This window comes from Leopardus geoffroyi, chromosome B4, assembly GCF_018350155.1.
Source record: "Leopardus geoffroyi isolate Oge1 chromosome B4, O.geoffroyi_Oge1_pat1.0, whole genome shotgun sequence".
NCBI classification, from domain to species: Eukaryota; Metazoa; Chordata; class Mammalia; order Carnivora; family Felidae; genus Leopardus; species Leopardus geoffroyi.
This window is the reverse complement of record NC_059341.1, coordinates 119,884,715-119,903,473: the sequence shown is the minus strand read 5'-3', so window position 1 is coordinate 119,903,473 and position 18,759 is coordinate 119,884,715. Positions and strand designations below refer to the sequence as shown.

Below are 18,759 nucleotides of genomic sequence, written 5' to 3'. Positions count from 1 at the left end.
GGATCCTCTTTCTGCTTCTCCCATTCTCTCTCTCAAAAACTAAATAAACTAAAAAAAATTTAGCACTTAAAAAATCTGCCTAATCTACAACTCTCCAACATAATTTGACTTTCTCCTAGGTTATACTCTTTAAAAAATGTAACTATATTGTTATTACATATAAAGCTAACAATTGCCATGATATAAAATATTGTACACATAAGAGGAATGTGCCATGGAGAATAATTTCATCTATTATTATAGATACCCTAAGATTCTTTTCCTCTCAACTCAAGATATTTTTCCTATGCCTGGTAAAGTCTATCAGATTCCTAAGTTAAATTATAAGTCACTTTTACTTAATGTGCTTTAAAGCAGAAAACGATGCTACTGACCAAATAATCACTATTAACTTTTTCAATTTGTTCATGCCATTAAGCCTGGCCAAGGCTTGGGTATTTGAGCTTCAAATACCTAAGGCAGAGAAGACTATGGCTTCTATGCCTATGAAATAGTTTTCCTCTATACAGACTAAAACATTAAATGAAATATAAAGGGCTTAGCATGCCACTGGACATTGTAGATTCTATTAAAATGTTAATTCCTTTCACCCAGAATTTATTTGCATGGTGCTGATCAACTCTGATAACATGAGAAATTTGTTGAGATAAAATGTGTAAATAACAAACATGACATGATCGATTAACATACCAAAAAAAAAACCCCAACAAATTTAAATAATTATATGGTTATGGTTGGCAGGGTCTGCAGAAATCAATCTCTGGCTGTTAGAGCACTTGGTAGGAACTCAAAAGTGTTGGATAACTGAAATTTTTACACCCCCAAGAAAACAGGGTAGATTGGGACATACTTAAAAAAATTTTTTTTTAAGGATTATTTATTTTGGAGAGAGAAAGAGGCACAGTGCAAGCAGGGAGGGGCAGAGAGAGAGGGAGAGACAGAATCTGAAGCAGGCTCCAGGCTCTGAGCTGTCAGCACAGATCCCAATGTGGGGCTTGAACCCACGAACCATGAGATCATGACTGAGCCACCCAGGCGGGACATGCTTTTTTAAAAAACTGAAGTATAACTAACGTGGTATTATATTAGTTGGGAAATATTCTCTAAACATCAAAACCAAGATGATGTTTTCTGTTTAAAATGAATCCTAAAAATAAGAACAGGGGTGCCTGGGTGGCTCGGTCAGTTGGGCGTCCAACTTCGGATTGGGTCAGGATCTCAGTTTGTGGGTTCAGCCCCACATCGGGCTCTCTGTTGTCAGCACAGAGTCCGCTTGGAGCCTCTCTCTCTCTTTTTCTCTAAAATAAACATTAAAAAAAAAGAATGAATAATCCTATCATAAACACAACCAAGTACTTCCATGGCTCAAGAATACGTTTGCACAGAGACGCCATAGAGTTCTACAGAAGACTTTTTTAAGTGTGCTGATTTAAATGGAAAAGATTGCACTTCCAACAAAATCTTGACTAAAGTCATTTGAATATCTTTTCCAGAGGGGTTAGAGAAAAACGAGACAATGGATATGCTTTACTTTGAAAGTAAATTTCTCTTTATTATGGAGAAGTTGGCTTTCTTCAAATCCACAAAAACAGACATCTGAAGCAGTAAGATGCAGTTGGTCTTTTATTTAATGAATAAATATTTGACACTACTACGTGCCAGGCACTGACTTAAGACATAAGATTTTCAATTTCTCTAGAGTCCAGGCTAAGATTTTCAGTTAAACCTACATCTATTACATCTTTCTCATTCCCACCTGGGCAGTCCAGAAAAACACATCAGAGTTTTAAAAACTAAAGTTAAACAACACAACTTCGAAAGAAGCAGTACTTTTGAGTTATCAAAACTCGACACCTCTAAACTCCACAATGTCTTACAAAATTACATCCAATCACTAGTTTCAACTACACTCTCATCATGATTTGAAATGTGAGAAGTAGGCAGTTCACACAAAGCAGCATATAAAAACTCACAGAAAAGCAATTCTGAAAAGCAATTCTGAAACAAAACATGAGTCTGCCAGAACCAATCTGAGATTTACCTAGATTTAGATATTCCAAATTGCAGTTACTGACATATCAGAATGCCAAGAAATAAGTATCTCCTGGTTCTGAAATCTCTCCTTTTCTCATGCAAAATTTACCAAAAAGGGAAAAAAATACAAAATCCAAGCCCTTAGAAACTAGAATTTCCAAACATCTGAGTGTTTGTAACTGCTTAAAGATGTTAAGTGTTCATTTCAATTTAGAGTAACACTGCCCCGCCAAAAGACGCCCTGTTGCTGGACAAACAGTAACAAAAAAGAAAAACAAAAACCGTTCAAAAAGCCCTCCATATGCAAAACCATAAAAAGGCGGGAATTTCATTATTTCAAATTTTGGTTAGAAATGAATATGTCACAAATTGCCCTCCAGGGAGCGCTCTGGGCCTCGGTTACCAGTCATTTCAGTTAATAAAGCGGGAAAACGTTCGAACGTAACCTACAGCAGTTTCAGGCTGACCCTCAAGGGCTTTCGAATCCGGCACAGAAGTCGCCGTCGAAATACCACTCTTGGCGGTCAAGGAACACCGAGGTACCCGCGCGCACCAATCACCCCCGTCACAGAAGAGCAAACGCCAACTTCACACCTTCCAGACACACAGCCGCGAGCCCCGCGACCCCAACTTCGCGACTCTCCCCTCCAGCGACCTCCCCTTCCAGAGCCTGCAAGCCCGCGGCGAAGGAGGCAAAGGAGCCGAACCCTGCGTCCGCAGACCCAAAGGCCAGCCTCCCGGTTGGGCGCGGGGGCAGCCCCGCCGCCGAGGAGGCCCGAGGGGGCGCCAAGGAGGGAGGGCGGCGAGCGCGCGCGGGCGGCGGAGGTGGGGGGAGGAGGGCGACAACCGCCAATCGCCCGCCTTTGTGGCCCCGGCCGGGCGTCCTTACCCTGCCGACGGCGGCCCGGCTGCGGCCTGCGACCGCGGCTCCGGAGCCGAGGACTGGGGTGGGCTCGCGCTCCTCGTCGCTGGAGAAGTCCGGAGGCCCCTTGCTGTTGGCGCCCGCGGCGAGCGGCGGCCGGTTGCGCGCCGTGAGGTGCTGCAGGTAGAGCTGCACGTATACGTCTTTGCGCTGCTCCCCGACCGGGAGCGTCACATTGTTGGCGACCAACTCACTCTTCAACTTCTCTTTCGTCAGGACCGAGGGGTCCTCCAGGAACTCCGGCATCTCCGCGACGAATCCCTTTCCCCGCAGCCTTCACACCCGCCGCTCACGCCGGCGCGCTTGCTCCTTGCCCGGGGGCGGGGGGGACCGCGCTGTCGCCTCTGAGCCTCACGGCTCCCGCCCGGGAGGAGCGCCGCAGAGCAAAGCAAAAACTCCCACACACAAAGCAAAGCAAAAGCCGGACACAAAAGCCCACCGAGCCAAAGTGCGGACCAAGTGCGGCTAAGATAAGAGCTCCCACTAACCCCAGCCCACACACTACACAAGCGAGGAGAGAGCAGCTTGTTTCGCCCACGCCCCAAGAACGCGCGCCGCCATTGGCCCGCGGTGGGAGGAAGCCGAGCGGTGATTGGTGGGAGCCCTCGCGCGGGTTCCATTAGCCACGGCACGGTGCGAGAGGTGGTAGAAACGCAGTTTAAAAGCCGCTCGGGCGGGAGCCCTGGAGGCTTGGCCCGTTTCTGTTTCCCTTTTCTCCACCCTTCCCCTAAGACGCTGATAAGGGACAAGTAGTACTCTTCTGTGTGCGGTTTCCTTCCCCCGCCCTGCTTGAGAAGAACCTTTCCTCTCTAGGGTCGATCGCCTTCGAAGGGGCCGAGTTTCACGCCAGCTGCGAGGACCAGGGGCTGGGCCTTTCTGAATCGTAGGACACTGATTTACAGAAGAATGACCGCAGCCTTTCCTTCCCCATACACTCGCCCTGAAGGGAAAGAAAAGGAGCGACGCGTGCTCTTCGGCACTCCTCTTCCTTGATCTGTTTTACCTGTGGGGAGCGAAGGGGAGAGCAAGCAGTTAAATCCCTCTCTCTGCTTGCGAAGGCTTCTTTTGTTCCTGAAATCCAGGAAAAGCAAAAGCTTGACTCCTGGGCACTTTAAAATGCCCCCGAATTTGTGACAAAATTGTATCGTCAGATATTCTATTTGCTTCTTAGCCTACAGGTTGGGACGTTTATAAATTATTTAATTTTGAACAGATGGGGCACAACTGCATTTTTGTTGAGAGCATCTCTGGATTAGATCCTTATACCCATAAGTATCTTACCATAACTTAAACCTAATGTTAAATAATACAGCAAGACGAAGCGAAACATCTAGGAATACTTTAATGGGCAACTTAAGATAACGGAGATGGTGCATACCTAGATTTTAATCACAGAGGACCCTGGTGAGCTATAATCAGGACGGGAATCCTAATCAAACCCATGTTACTGATCCATATAAAAAGTCTCAAATTTCATGAAGTTAAAATGTCTTCCTGAAAGCAAATGCCACTGATGACAAATACTTGTGTTTCTTACGAATATGGATGTTCCAAGATGCTTTCTTCCAAGAAAGAAACTGACCTGAATCATTTCCCTAGAATTCTGACCTCCAGACTGCTTTATAAGCTGCTTAAAAAAATTTTTTTAAATGTTTATCTGATTTCTGCATGGTTGTTTAAATTTGGGTAAGTTTTTTAAAAATGCCTTCACTAAAAATGTTCCCTGTGAGTTAAGTCATTTTATTTTGCTCAAATTGAGGAGACATTGTTTAATGATGGATTCTTTAGCTAGGGGCAATTTTATATTTATTTTCTAAAACTCAGTTTTTACAGATATTTAAGCAATAGTAATAAGCTCAGTAATACAAATTAAAACATTTTAACTAGCAATTTATTTTGTACATTTTTAGGATGTTTTGTGAAAGTTATCTCATTTTCTCCCCATGGCTTCCCTGGGCACATAAGCAATTGCATTTATCTTCATAGGCGAAACTGAACTGAGAGGCAAAGGACCATGAGTTTGCACTGACTGGTAACCCCACAAATTAATTAATGCACGTGGGACAGTCCCAGTCTGCATAATCTCAGCAATGATGGGTCTATTCTACCCTAATTGAATTAGCAAATTATCCTGCTATATTGTTAACTTGCTAGGGGAAAAATTTGGCTCTGGCCTGACTGTACTAATAGTTTTTAAGAGGTAGGTTTTGCTGCTGTACCTGAAAAGGGTCAGAGTTACCAGGGCTATATAGGATGTGACCAGGGTGGGACATAGAAGAGTTCTGGGCTCTGACTGCTGCCCTGTCGTCTGAGGATACCTGAGCAGCTTGGTCCCTGAAATAGATCCTTAGAGAAGGAGGCATCACTGATCCCTGAAGATAATATTCTACCTAAATTTTTATGTGAGTAGAATACAATGCTGAAGTCACAGAACCACCTGAGAATGGGGCAATGGCTTTTTTCATAGGGTCCTTGCACCAGATATTTTTCCATTTTCTACGCAGTTTAATCCTTGGAAACAATAATTTTTCCTGCTTTGCAACCACAAACCAAAAAAAAAAAAAAAAAAAAAAAAAAAACCCACAAAAAAATCTCCTGTTGAGTCTGCAAGGTGTTTGTGTTTTCAAGTTGTTTTAAATAGACACAATACTATGCCTTACAGGCCAACATTAAAGAATGTAATCTCAAAGAACTGCATTCTAGGGGGCATGTGACTCTTGATCTCAGGGCTGTAAATTCAAGCCCAGCGTTGGGTATAGAGATTACTTTAAGAAACAATCTTTAAACAAACAAACAAACAAACAAAAAAACCCACTACATTCCAGATGCTTGAAATGAATATTCCTTGAGCAAAAACAATTTTCATTCCTTTCATTAATTAACTCTTCTTTCTTATCTCTAGACACTATCAATTGGCGGTTACTTGCAGATTCTACAACCATGTCAGTAGACATGGTTGATATCGTAAGCTATCAGACAGTGAGATTGCCTTTCTACATCACAAAGTCATGACTTGTCAAATTCAGACTTGGAATTGTCCTACACACATCAGGTATATCCCCAGAACTATTAATTTTTTAGTGATGAAGGTAGCTTTTGCTTTTACTCTGCTGTAGGGCTCCTAAGTAGAAGTTATTTTTTTCTTCATACTCCATGTATCTTAAGACCAAGAGGACAGAGCCTGGGTGGCCTCTCTGTTCCCAATGACTACTTCAAAACTATTTCTCCTCTTTCTTCCTTCAAAAACATTTGAAGTTTATACACCTGACTAAATCACCCTTTACCATCTTTATCATTTATCAACCTGACCACTCTCCCTCAGATATTATAGGCTGTTTTTCCTTGCTCTAGGTTTCTCCACCATACCTGTCTATATTCTCTGTGAATTTAACATTTTTACAGATGGACCATGCAACCAGCATTTGGCCTTTTATTTTTATTTATTTTAAGTTTATTTATTTATTTAAGTAATCTCTATATCCAACATGGGGCTCAAACTCATGACCCCAAGCTCAAGAGTCACATGCTCTTCCAACTGAGCCAGCCAGGCACTCCTAGCACTTGGCCTTTCAGATCTTTGACCTCTTCATCTCCAACAATTTGTTCCTCTATTCTATTTCATCCATCCACTCCAAGTGGTAATATTCTGAACAGTGTCATCAATAACTCTTTTACCTTCTAACTGTCCATTTCAAGCATCCCAGTTGTCAATCACTAGACTTTTCCCCTCAGCTCATTTAATATACTCTCACTGACCTATTAACACCCTCAATCCATTAAGCCCAACACTTAAACTAAAGTCTATTAATATGCTTCTGACATCATCAATACTTCCAACTCACCCAACGTAGAGTCGTTGATCAATCCTTGTAATCGCTCTTTTGCAAACATTTTCAACTCTCTTACCCCAATGTCTCTATCTTTCTCACTTGGAGGAACCTCAAAGTAGAAACCCAGTCTTGCTTGGACTAAGCCCTGCTGAAACAAACTTTTCCATTCCATTGCTTGCATCCAAGTAGCAAAGATTGCTATAGAAAAATCATACGAAAGGACTGACTGGTTTTAATTTATGACCTCATACCTCACGGGAGCACTTCAACTGGCTGGCAAAACTATTCATTCTCTGGATGAATCATTCATACTTTGACTTCTCTACTTACATCTCTCATATCCTTTCCCCCACCTGTCCTCATTTTCAGCCAGAGAACTTGCATCATATTTGAGAAACTAGAAACCATCTACAGGGAATGCCTCAACTTCAGAAGGTCACATCTGTACCCATTTGCTCTTGCATTTTTCTTGTTTCTTTTTTTTAATTTTCTTTTTTTATTTTTTAAAATTTACATACAATTAGTTAGCTTATAGTGAAACAATGATTTCAGGAGTAGATTCCTTAATGCCCCTTACCCATTTAGTCCATCCCCCCTCCCACAACCCCTCCAAGCAACCCTCAATTTGTTCTCTATATATATGAGTCTCTTCTATTTTGTCCCCTCCCTGTTTTTATATTATTTTTGTTTCCCTTCCCTTATGTTCATCTGTTTTGTCTCTTAAAGTCCTCATATGAGTGAAGTCATATGATTTTTGTCTTTCTCTGACTAATTCCACTTAGCATAAAACCCTCCAGTTCCATCCACGTAGTTGCAAATAGCAAGATTTCATTCTTTTTGATTGCGAGTAATACTCCATTGTATATATATACCACATCTTTATCCATTCATCCATCGATGGACATCTGGGCTCTTTCCGTACTTTGGCTATTGTTCATAGTGCTGCTATAAACATGGGGGTGCATGTGTCCCTTCGAAACAGCACACCTGCATCCCATGGATAAATGCCTAGTAGTGCAATTGCTGGGTTGTAGGGTAGTTCTATTTTTAGTTTTTTGAGGAACCTCCATACTGTTTTCCAGAGTGGCTGCACCAGCTTGTATTGCCACCAACAATGCAAAAGAGATCCTCTTTCTCCACATCCTCACCAACATCTGTTGTTGCCTGCGTTGTTAATGTTAGCCATTCTGACAGGTGTAAGGTGGTATCGCCTCATGGTTTTGATTTGTATTTCCCTGATGATGAGTGATGTTGAGCATTTTTTCATGTGTCGGTTGGCCATCTGGATGTCTTCCTTGGAGAAGTGTCTATTCATGTCTTTTGCCCATTTCTTCACTGGATTATTTGTTTTTTGGGTGTTGAGTTTGAGAAGTTCTGTATAGATTTTGGATGCTAACCCTTTATCTGATATGTCATTTGCAAATATCTTCTCCCATTATGTCAGTTGCCTTTTAGTTTTGCTGATTGTTTCCTTTGCTGTGCAGAAGCTTTTTATTTTGATGAGGTCCCAGTAGTTCATTTTTGTTTTTGTTTCCCTTGCCTCCGGAGATGTGTTGAGTAAGAAGTTGCTGTGGCCAAGATCAAAGAGGTTTTTGCCTGCTTTCTCCTCAAGGATTTTGATGGCTTCCTGTCTTACATTTAGGTCTTTCATCCATTTTGAGTTTATTTTTGTGTATGGTGTAAGAAAGTGGTCCAGGTTCATTCTTCTGCATGTTGCTGTCCAGTTTTCCCAGCACCATTTGCTGAAGAGACTGTCTTCATTCCATTGGATATTCTTTCCTGCTTTGTCAAAGATTAGTTGGCCATACGTTTGTGGGTCCATTTCTGGGTTCTCTATTCTGTTCCATTGATCTGAGTGTCTGTTCTTGTGCCAGTACCATACTGTCTTGATGATTACAGCTTTGTAGTATAGCTTGAGGTCTGGGATTGTGATGCCTCCTGCTTTGGTTTTCTTTTTCAAGATTGCTTTGGCTATTCGGGGTCTTTGTGGTTCCATACAAATGCATTTTTCTTGTTTCAATGGAAGAGAGAACTATCAGAGAGAACTCTGTCACTTTTACTCTGGATCTCATCCTTCTCTCCTGCTCAAGGTATTGATTTGTTGAGTCATCATCTGTGAAATTTCTTACTTTTTTTTTTTTTTTTTAATTTTAAATAGGCTCCATGACCAACATGGGGCTTGAACTCACAACTCTGAGATCAAGAGTCACATGCTGTACTGCCCTGTGAAATTTCTTAATTGGGGAAAAAAAAAAAAGACTTGGCATTTTATTTTGTTTTATTCATACAATATAAAAATTTTTTATATTATATTTTCTGTTGAAATTGGTATTAGGTTTTATTTATTTATTTATTTATTATCTTGGTATAGATTACAAAAAATCTTTAAAATTATAGCATTGATACCCAAAACCTACGGAAACAGGAAATATATTCCTATGTGAAGCCACAGCTTAAAAAATAAATCAGTGGAATTACTTTGTCAGAAAACTGTTCTGAAACTTATGATTTTTTCATAAATCACTTGCGTAACTAACTGCCTTCATTTCCCATTTTGAACTTCTTAATGTTATTAACATAGAGCTGACTTTTTTGTTCTTCATTATCTCGTTTTGCTTGGTTCTGAATTTAAAAGTGTCACCTCAAACAAAGCAGATGACAAACATTATTGACTTTTTTTAATAATATGAGAGGATGAGGTGCCTGGGTGGTTCAGTCAGTTGAGTGTCTGACTTTGGTTCAGGTCACAATCTCATGGTTTGTGAGTTTGAGCCCCGCATCGGGCTCTGTGCTGACAGCTCAGAGCCTGGAGCCTGCTTTGGACCCTGTGTCTCCCTCTCTCTCTGTGCCTCCCTGCTCATGCTCTGTCTCTCTCTCTCTCTCAAAAGTAAAAATAAAAACATTTAAAAAATATATAAGAGGATGTTCACAATACCACATTAAGTAGAAAATAAGTAGAAAAAAGTAGAGAACCATATCAGAGTAAGATCTCAGTTCTATAGAAACTGAAGTGTGTAGGGATATGTGTATATTTAAAAATATACACATAGAAAAAAACCTAAATGAATATAGACCAAAAAAAATTTTTTTAATATTTATTTTTGAGAGCGAGAGAGAGAGCGAGCATGGGGGAGGGGCAGAGAGAGGGAGAGACACAGAATCTGAAGCAGGCTCCAGGCTCTGAGCTGTCAGCACAGAACCCGATGCAGGGTTCGAACTTGCAAACTGTGAGATCATGACCTGAGCTGAAGTCAGACACTTAATCAGCTGAGCCACCCAGGCACCCCTAGACCAAAATTGTTTTTAATGTTTATTTATTTTTGAGAGAGAGAGATAGAGCACACGCACAGGGGAGGGGTAGAGAGACAAAGAATCCCAAGCAGGCTCTGCGCTGTCAGTGCAGTGCCCAATGCAGGATGTGAACTCACCAGCCACAAGATCATGACCTGAGCCAAAACCAAGAGTCAGATGTGTAACCGATTGAGCTACCTGAGCTGAAACCAAGAGTTAGATGCTTAACTGACCGAGCCACCCAGGCACCCCTGGACCAAAATGTTTGTGGTAATTTCATCTAGGTGTTGGGGCACAAATGATTTTTATTTTCTTTCTTATTTTTTCTGTGTTTCTCAAGATTTCCACATGAACACATGATTTTTATAAACATAAGTACTTTTCTTTTTGAATTAGTTTGAGAAATTGGAAAATCCCTTGGCTTATCAGAATTCAGAGTCTTTCAGTTTTGTATTTCCAAAGGCTCCATTTTATCAGTTCATCTAGAGTACATGAGTCTTAGGAAACTGATTAAAAACAGTCTCGGGGTGCCTGGGTGGCTCAGTCGGTTGAGCATCAGACTCTTGATTTCAGCTCAGGTCATGGTCTCAGGGTCATGAGATCAAGCCTTGTGTCAGGCTCCATGCTGACGGTGGAGCCTGCTTGAGATTCTCACCCCGACCCCCTCTGCTACTTTCCCCTGCTCACATTCTCTCTAGGAAAAAAAAAAATCTCAAAAGAGAAACCTAATTTATTAAACAGGTGAAATAAATGCTCGGAGCATTCTATGCCAGTGGATAAATTCATTTGGAAGGATAAATGACTGGAACATTTCTAGTGAAACAGAACAAAATCACAGGTCTATTAAGTGGGAATTCAAATATGGATCTGTATTTCAGAGCCTCTTTCCTGACATCATCCCTATCTAATGGTTGTAGAAGTTAAAATGAAGTGTTCAACTACATGGTCAACTAATCTTTGACAAAGCAGGGAAGACTTCCAATGGAAAAAAAGACAGTCTCTTCAACAAATGGTGTTGGGAAAACTGGACACAACATGCAGAAGATTGCAACTGGACTACTTTCTTATACCATACACAAAAATAAATGTAAAATGGATTAAAGACCTAAATGTGAGAAAGGAAACCATCAAAATCCTAGAGGAGAACACAGGCAGCGACCTCTTTTACCTTGGCAGGAGCAGTTTCTTACTAGACATGTTGCTGCAGGCAAGGGAAACAAAAGCAAACATGAACTACAGGGACTTCATCAAGATAAAGAGCTTCTGCCAAAAAAAAATATAAATAAATAAATAAATAAATAAATAAATAAATAAATAAAAGAAAAAAATCTGCACACTGAAGGAAATAATCAACAAAACTAAAAGGTAGCCTACAGAATGGGAGAAGATATTTGCAAATGACATATCTGATAAAGGATTAGTATCCAAAATCTACAAAGAACTTCTCAAATTCAACACTCAAAAAACAAACAACCCAGTTAAGAAATGGGCAGAAGACACAAACGCTTTTCCAAAAGAAGACATCCAGATGGCTAACGGACACATAAAAGATGCTCAACATCACTCATCATCAAGGAAATACAGATCAAAATCACGAGATACCACCTCACACCTGTCAGAATTGCTAAAATTAACACAAGAAACAACAGGTGTTGGCGAGGATGCAGAGAAAGGGAAACCCTCTTGCACTATTGGTGGGAATGCAAACTGGTGCAGCCACTCTGGAAAACAGTATGAAAGTTCCTCAAAAAACTAAAAATAGAACTACCTTATGATCAGCAATTGCACTATTCGCTCTATACCCAAAGGATATAAAAATACAGATTTGAAGGGGTATGTGTACCCTGATATTTATAGCAGCATTGTCAACACTAGCCAAACTATGGAGAGAGCCCAAATATCGGTGGTATATATATTTACAATGGAATATTACTCGGTGATCAAAAAGAATGAAATCTTGCCATTGGCAATGATGTGGGTGGAGCTAGAATATATTAGCTAAGCAAAATAAGAGAAAGACAAATACCATATGATGTCACTCATATGTGGAATTTAAGAAACAAAACAGATGAGTATATGGGAAGGAGGGGGAAAAGAGAAGAAAGCTAAACAAACCGCAAGAGACTATTAACGATAGAGAACAAACTGAGGGTTGATGGAGGGAGGTGGGTGGGGGATGGGCTAGATGGGTGATGGGTATTAAGGAGGGCACTTCTTGTGGTGAGCACTGGGTGTCATAAGTGATGAATAACTAAATTCTATTCCTGAAACCAATATTGCACTGTATGTTAACTAACTAAAATTTAAATTAAAAAAATAAAGTGTTGGATTTTAAGTTGTTTCAAGGTTATAGCAAGTTAGCAAATGGGCTATTCTAAGAAAGTACAGACGTCCAAACTTGGAAAGAAGCTGGAACCTGTGAAGTGACTGCTTTAGAGCTGTAGCAGTATAAATAATGACGTATATGTACTGCTTTACAATATTTTTCTGTATTTTATCTCATTTGATTATTTTTAAAAATATTTTTGAGTATAGGTGACACACAGTGTTACATTAGTTTCAGGCGTACAACACAGTGACTCAACTTCTCTTATACCTTATGCTATGCTCACCACAAATGTAGCTACCATCTGTCACCATACAATGCTGTTGTAATATCGCTGACCATATTCCCTATGCTGTGCTTTATTTGATTCTCTTAACAACTCTGTGAGGTAAGTGGGACCTCCATTCTGGCCTTGCTGTATAGGCCAGTGGTTCTTAAACTTTAGCTGGGATCAGAAGGCCTGGAAGGCCTGGTTAACACTGGTGGTTAAATGCTAGGCCCTGTCCCCGGATTTTTCTGAATCTGTAGGTATGGGGTGGGGCCAGAATATTTGCATTTCTAACTTATTCATAGGAAACTGTCTGGAAATAACAGCTCTAAGCCACCTTTTTGGTTTTTTTTTTTCACTCTTTGTAAAACCAGAGCTGGTCACAGTCTTGAATAATAGCTTTGCATTGCCCTCAGAATAAAATCTAAATTAGAAGGTTCTGAGTGATCTGACTCCTATTTACCTCTATAGCTTTCTGTCTCTCTCCAGCCATACTAGAGAACTAGCAGTTCTCCAAAGAAGCTGTATCAGTTTGCTAGGGCTGCCATAACAAAATGATTAGCAGGTAACATTACACGTTCACCTTTCAAGAGTATGATTTTGTACAAATAAGATAACATGCTTGATCCAAGCTAAGATCAAGCAAGTCTTGTTACAGATATATGATATGTATGCAAAGGTTGCTGGGGGAGAGGGAACATAACTTCTATTATGGACTGAATTGTATACCCTCAAAATTCATATGTTGAAGCCCTAACCCCCAGTACCTCAAAATGTGACGATATTTGGAGACAAGGACTGTTAACAGGTAATTAAATTAAAATGAGGTCATTAGAGCAGGCCCTAATCCAAACTGACTAGTTTACTTATAAAAGAAAACTTGAACATAGACATCATCAGAGGTGTGCACATGCAGAGGTATGATCATTGAGGACACAGTGAGAAGGTGGCCATCTATAAGCCAAGAACAGGTCTCAGAAGAAAACAGCCCTGCTGTCACTTCGATCTTGAACTCCTAGGCAGTCCTAGCAAACTCATATAAACCTCAGGTTGAAAAAACCAGATCTGAGGGACATTATGGACAGTGCTCAACTTATAGAAGGCATTCAAATATGTCTACTGGATAAATGTCTTAAAGTCACAAAGGAAAATTTTATTTTTCAAGGTCCTCCTTTATGAGGCTTTCTTGAGCTACTAACCAAGGCAGAGTTAATGTCCCTATTTTAGCATCTCCATACTACTCTGTTCTTATTTTCAGGGTACTTAGCCCAACATATTATAGTATTTGGGTACTTCACTCAGTGTATCCTTTTCCTCAGTGCTGAGCACAGTATTAGGCTCATCATAGTTGGTGGGCCATATCTGTTGAAATGGATGGTCTAATCTTAATCCATCCAAATAGGAGGAAGAACAAACTACACAAAGTGAAAATATAATGTCCAGCTATACTGGCTACATTAGGTTAAATCATAAGAAATTAGTATTTGATGTTTTCAAAACATTGAACAGAAAAACTCCGGGACTTTTATGGAACATAGCCAATAAAAATCTAAAAATATTTCTCATCTTGCTATTCATTTTTTTTGTACAACAAATGTTTGACATATGCCTGTAAGGCACTATTCAGTACTAAGAGTGCTGGAACTTACAAAGGTGAATAATTAAGCTTTGCTCCTTATTAAAAAGATTAATAGTTGAAAGTTGAATATCTGACTTTTGTCCCCACTCACCTGAATTAGTGAAAATATAAAGGGGCATCAATACGTCACTTAAGTCCAATGGTTTCTAGCACATTCTCTGGACATTTTTTCCACCTTCATTATAAAACATTTAGTAAAGACAAGGATATGCAGCCAGTCTTGTCTGGAAACTTTGGTGACCCTTGGCAGGTCCCTATTCCTGCGTGTGCCAGTTTGTAATAGTAGGATACTAATCACACGTCGTAAGATTGTTTATTGGCACACAGGCTAAGACATATAAACTGCCATGATATTCAAAGTTAGAAAATTTTACTCTATTGTACTTGCTTTCGAAAGGCAAAGGATCTAATACCGTTTTGGGAAAAATGGCTTGTTCATTTCTTGTGAAGGCCGTTGGGCTGATACACCCACTAATGCACAGTAGTAATGGTCCATACATACATTTCTATGCATCATGCACATTAAATGACAGAAAACTCACTTTACAAAGCAAAACAGTACAAAGCCACTAGCCTTAAGGCTCTATAATATAAAGACAGATTTGTCTTTTCGCAGACTAAGGATTACTAGGGTAACATTTGAAGGAAGAAGATTTAATCTTAAAATTAAAGGCATTTTTAAAAAATGGCGGGAATAATCCTAGGTCTCTAGAGGTTAGTGGCTTAAAAGAGTAAAAGCCTCATGACCCCGACGTGATTCGAACACGCAGCCTTCTGATCTGGAGTCAGACGCGCTACCGTTGCGCCACGAGGTCCTGCTGGGCTGTGGCTCGCGCAGTTTCTTAGGACTCAAGTATCATGGCGCTTCTCCCGGACGCATTTTTTTTCTTCACGTCTCTCCTTGCCCCTCCACCCAGTACAGATTGGAACTGGAGACTGATCCTTTTGGCACCCAAATTTTACTGACCTAACTTTTCCTCTACCTAACTTGGGGAGGAACCAAAGGAAGCGGGAGAACGTAGTTTCCCTTTCAGTCGAGTCCCCAGGGTCAAGGGAAACTGTTCCTTCCTCTTCTATAGCAAGCAATTTCCGTTCTTCCCCGCCCCTTTAGGCGCGGAACTCCGCCTTCCCTCTCCCCTCCCCCCCGGGTTGCGCGCGCGGAGTTCGTGACCTCCAGTTGGAATTTGTCGGGCGTTTCTGCGCAAGCGCACGTCTTTGCCAGCTAGCCCCTGGTAGCTAGCGCCAGTTGTATAAAGCATTGCTCTCAGGGTATAGTTTTATTTCACCGTGAGTGTTAAGCTTAAAAGTACCATTTTTAAAAGATGCGCTTACAGAGGATATTATGTATTGTACATGTCAGCAGGTTTGCACCTCATAGTTGAGCAGTTGGATTAATAAAATTTGCTGGTCTCCCCGTCGGGGAATTGAACCCCGGTCTCCCGCGTGACAGGCGGGGATACTAACCACTATACTAACGAGGAGCTGTCTGTTTTGTTCTTCCCAAATATCCCTTCAAAAGTAGAAAAGATTCCCTCCCTAGGCCACTTTCCTTTCCGCTTGCCACCCGGAAGTGTGACAATCCGGACACCTGGACCTTTGCCTGCTCTCTATCCCGTTTGGGCACCTTGGACTCTTCGTCCATGGAAAGAGTAAATTATTTAGAATAAGTGAAACAAAATGCGCTTCCAGTTTTAGTGGTGGTGAATTGTTGAAAATAATTTTCCGGAGCTCTTTATACTTTCCAGATGACTTAGGTTTCTTGTTGGAGTTTTTTATTTAATAGTGACCAAGAGGATGTGAGTTGAAGCAGAACTTTACCTTCACTTACTTATATTTTCATTCTGAAGTCGAAGTCCAAGGATATCATATGGTTGCCAGATGTCCAGGGCTGCCAGGGTTGTCCCACAGTACAGTGCCTCCTCAAACAATTTGTAAGCTTTTGTTACACCAAAGGGCTCATGCATTGGACCAGCTGAGGCCAGATGAAATCCTGTTAGCTGATTTTTTTTTTTTTTCTGTATTTCGGTCTCTTTCCTGAGGCGTCTACAGTTTACTCGAAAATGACAAACACGTAAGTGGTAAAATAATAATACATTTAAGTAATTCAAAACAAGGATGTGCCATTAATTGAACATAGGGTTAGGAAGGTGTGCTAATTTGTACCGTCTTTAGCTTGTTCATAAACAGGATCAAACCTGTTCTGAGGAGGACCTTACACATAAACTTTTGACATTATCTTTAATGCAAATTCACAGAGTCTCAGACATGACTGAAAGTTTTCATTGTAGAACTTAAGCTTACATGTCTTAAGGAATCCATTCCTTGTAGTGTACTATGAATTACTACTTTTTTTTTTTTTTTTTTTTTTTTGGTCATAGGTTACAGGGTGTTTTCCATCTGATGAAAGGGATTATTTAATCCAGCGTTTTGAAAAATAGCAATTTCTGAGGCCTGTTTTGGCATATTTTTTCCACTTTTAAATACACCAAAGGCCTCAAAAAACTTCCGCGGTCTGTGGCCTCCTCCTACTTCTGATTTCAAATAACTTTTGTGAAGTCCAAAGGGCACTGTGATAACTATGCTGACGGCTTTTTCCTTGTAAGATTGAAGGGATTTGTCCCAGGTCTCTCAGTTGGCAAAACCGCCTGTCTTCACCCCTCCCCCACCTGGTAGGAGAAGAGGCTTAATCCTGTCCCTTCAGAAGAGACATCATCCTCTCCACCTAAGCTGTGATAAAGCTAGGCCAGTGTTCACACATTGTGTTCTTACTTTTTTTTTTCCTCCCTAGGGAAATGAAGAAGCAGCCTGAGCCAGCAGAGATCATGGAGCAGGAAACTCAGCACCTGCTGTCCATTTCCCTAAAATGGAAAGGAAGAGAGAATAATTAACCTGAACAGGGTAAGGGAGCTCAGAGATTCCTCACTGTCAGCACTGGTGAAAGTAAAGGTTAAAATCTGACTGGCAGTAGAGAGAGCATAGAACTCTCAGGAGGTGAATAGTATGATGACAATCGATGTTATTGAATGTTTCAAATCTTGATCCACCTAAATAACTGGTTGTCTAGCTTATCACAGCTTGTAGAACCATTTGTATTCATCTCTTCAACAGTCCTGTGAGGTCAATAAGGCAGGTGTTTTATCCCTATTTTACAGGTGGATAAAGAGAATTTTGTAGAGTCACACAGATAGGAAGTGGTAATAGGCTAGGAATCACCCAAGCCTTGACAGCAAATCTTGTGCAAAACTCATCCTGCTGCATAGTTCCACATAGTTGTATGTTAATAAATAAGTGTTATGGAGAGAAAATCTTACCACTAGTGTCAACATATGTGTCATGCTTGTTCCTGTATTAATATTCACTAATCTCTAATTGCTTAGGCACTGTGGTTACTCATTTACTATTGAACCTAAAATGTGCCAGACATTGTTTTAGACATATGGGCAGGTTTTAATGGATAAATGTTGTTCTTGGGGAGCTTATATCCTAATAGAAGGAAGACAATAAACAATGAATGTAATGAATGAATATGCTATATGGTGACAAGAGTGTAAATAGAAAAAAAATATCATTATAAGATGGTCAAGAGAGGGCAAATTAAATACAATGGTCAAACAGGCCTCCTTTTAATAAGGTAGCATTCGAACAGACTTGAAGTAAGGGGTGTAGTCATATAGCTAGCTACAATGATTGTAGGACCTGAAAGGTTGTTGTAAAGACTTTGGCTTTTATTCTGGGGAGAAATGAGCTGCTGTCGGGTTTTGAACAGAGAAGTGACCTGTTCTGATTTATGTTTTAAAGAGTTTTTGCCTACTGGGTTGAGAATAGACTGTAGGGGGCTAAGAGCAGAAGCAGGGAGACCAGTGAGGTCTATTGCAATAACCAATGTGGGAGGTGAGGTAGTTGAAGCCAGTGTGGGAGTCGTGGAGAATGGGACAGGTGCTGATAGATTTTGAAAGTGGAGCCTGTAGAACTTCCTGACACCATGAATTTGAGGTGTAAGAGTAAAAGATGAATCAAAGACGCTTCTAAACTTTTTGGCTTGAGCAATTGGAAGAACAGAGTTGCCATCAACTGAAGTGGAGAATAGTGCACAATTTCAGAGGGCACCATATTCATAGTCCACGTGAAGGAAGCAAGAATTCCTCGCCCTTTTAAGGCTCTTCTAGGTAGACCAAGAATCAACTTGACATGAGACATATTAATAGGAAAAAATAAAATTTAATAGCACACACAGGGAATCCATACAGACGTGGAAATTCCAAAGACAGACAAAATGAGGTATATATGTCATTATGAACTGAGGTGAAGGGGGTAAGGGTCTTGGACTTCAAAGAGAAGGGATACATTCTTCAGGAAGCATGAAAAACAGTAAATATTTGGAAAAAGAGAAAACATTTGGTAAACAAATGTTCGCTGGGCCACTCAGAAACAATGGGACAAAGAGAAGAC

At 40.6% G+C, this 18,759-nt stretch overlaps 1 protein-coding gene and 2 non-coding genes across 8 annotated transcripts in view; all 3 read right to left on the bottom strand.

Moving 5' to 3' along the window:
• Positions 1-3,586, bottom strand: part of TMPO (thymopoietin) — a 31,331-nt gene extending 27,745 nt beyond the window's left edge. For 3 of the 6 annotated variants that reach the window (XM_045464918.1, XM_045464919.1, XM_045464921.1), the window contains exon 1: positions 2,924-3,583. In XM_045464918.1, coding sequence (XP_045320874.1) covers positions 2,924-3,202 — 279 coding nt within the window. In that variant the 5' untranslated portion in view covers positions 3,203-3,583. Of the gene's footprint in view, positions 1-2,923 lie in introns of all 6 variants that reach the window. The other 3 variants (XM_045464917.1, XM_045464920.1, XM_045464916.1) reach the window with 2 other exon arrangements.
• Positions 3,587-15,053: 11,467 nt separating this feature from the next.
• TRNAW-CCA lies at positions 15,054-15,125 on the bottom strand. Its single transcript has one exon. It is a non-coding gene; the product is annotated as a tRNA-Trp (tRNA).
• Positions 15,126-15,719: 594 nt separating this feature from the next.
• On the bottom strand, positions 15,720-15,791 carry TRNAD-GUC. The gene has a single exon. It is a non-coding gene; the product is annotated as a tRNA-Asp (tRNA).
• Positions 15,792-18,759: the final 2,968 nt, after the last annotated feature.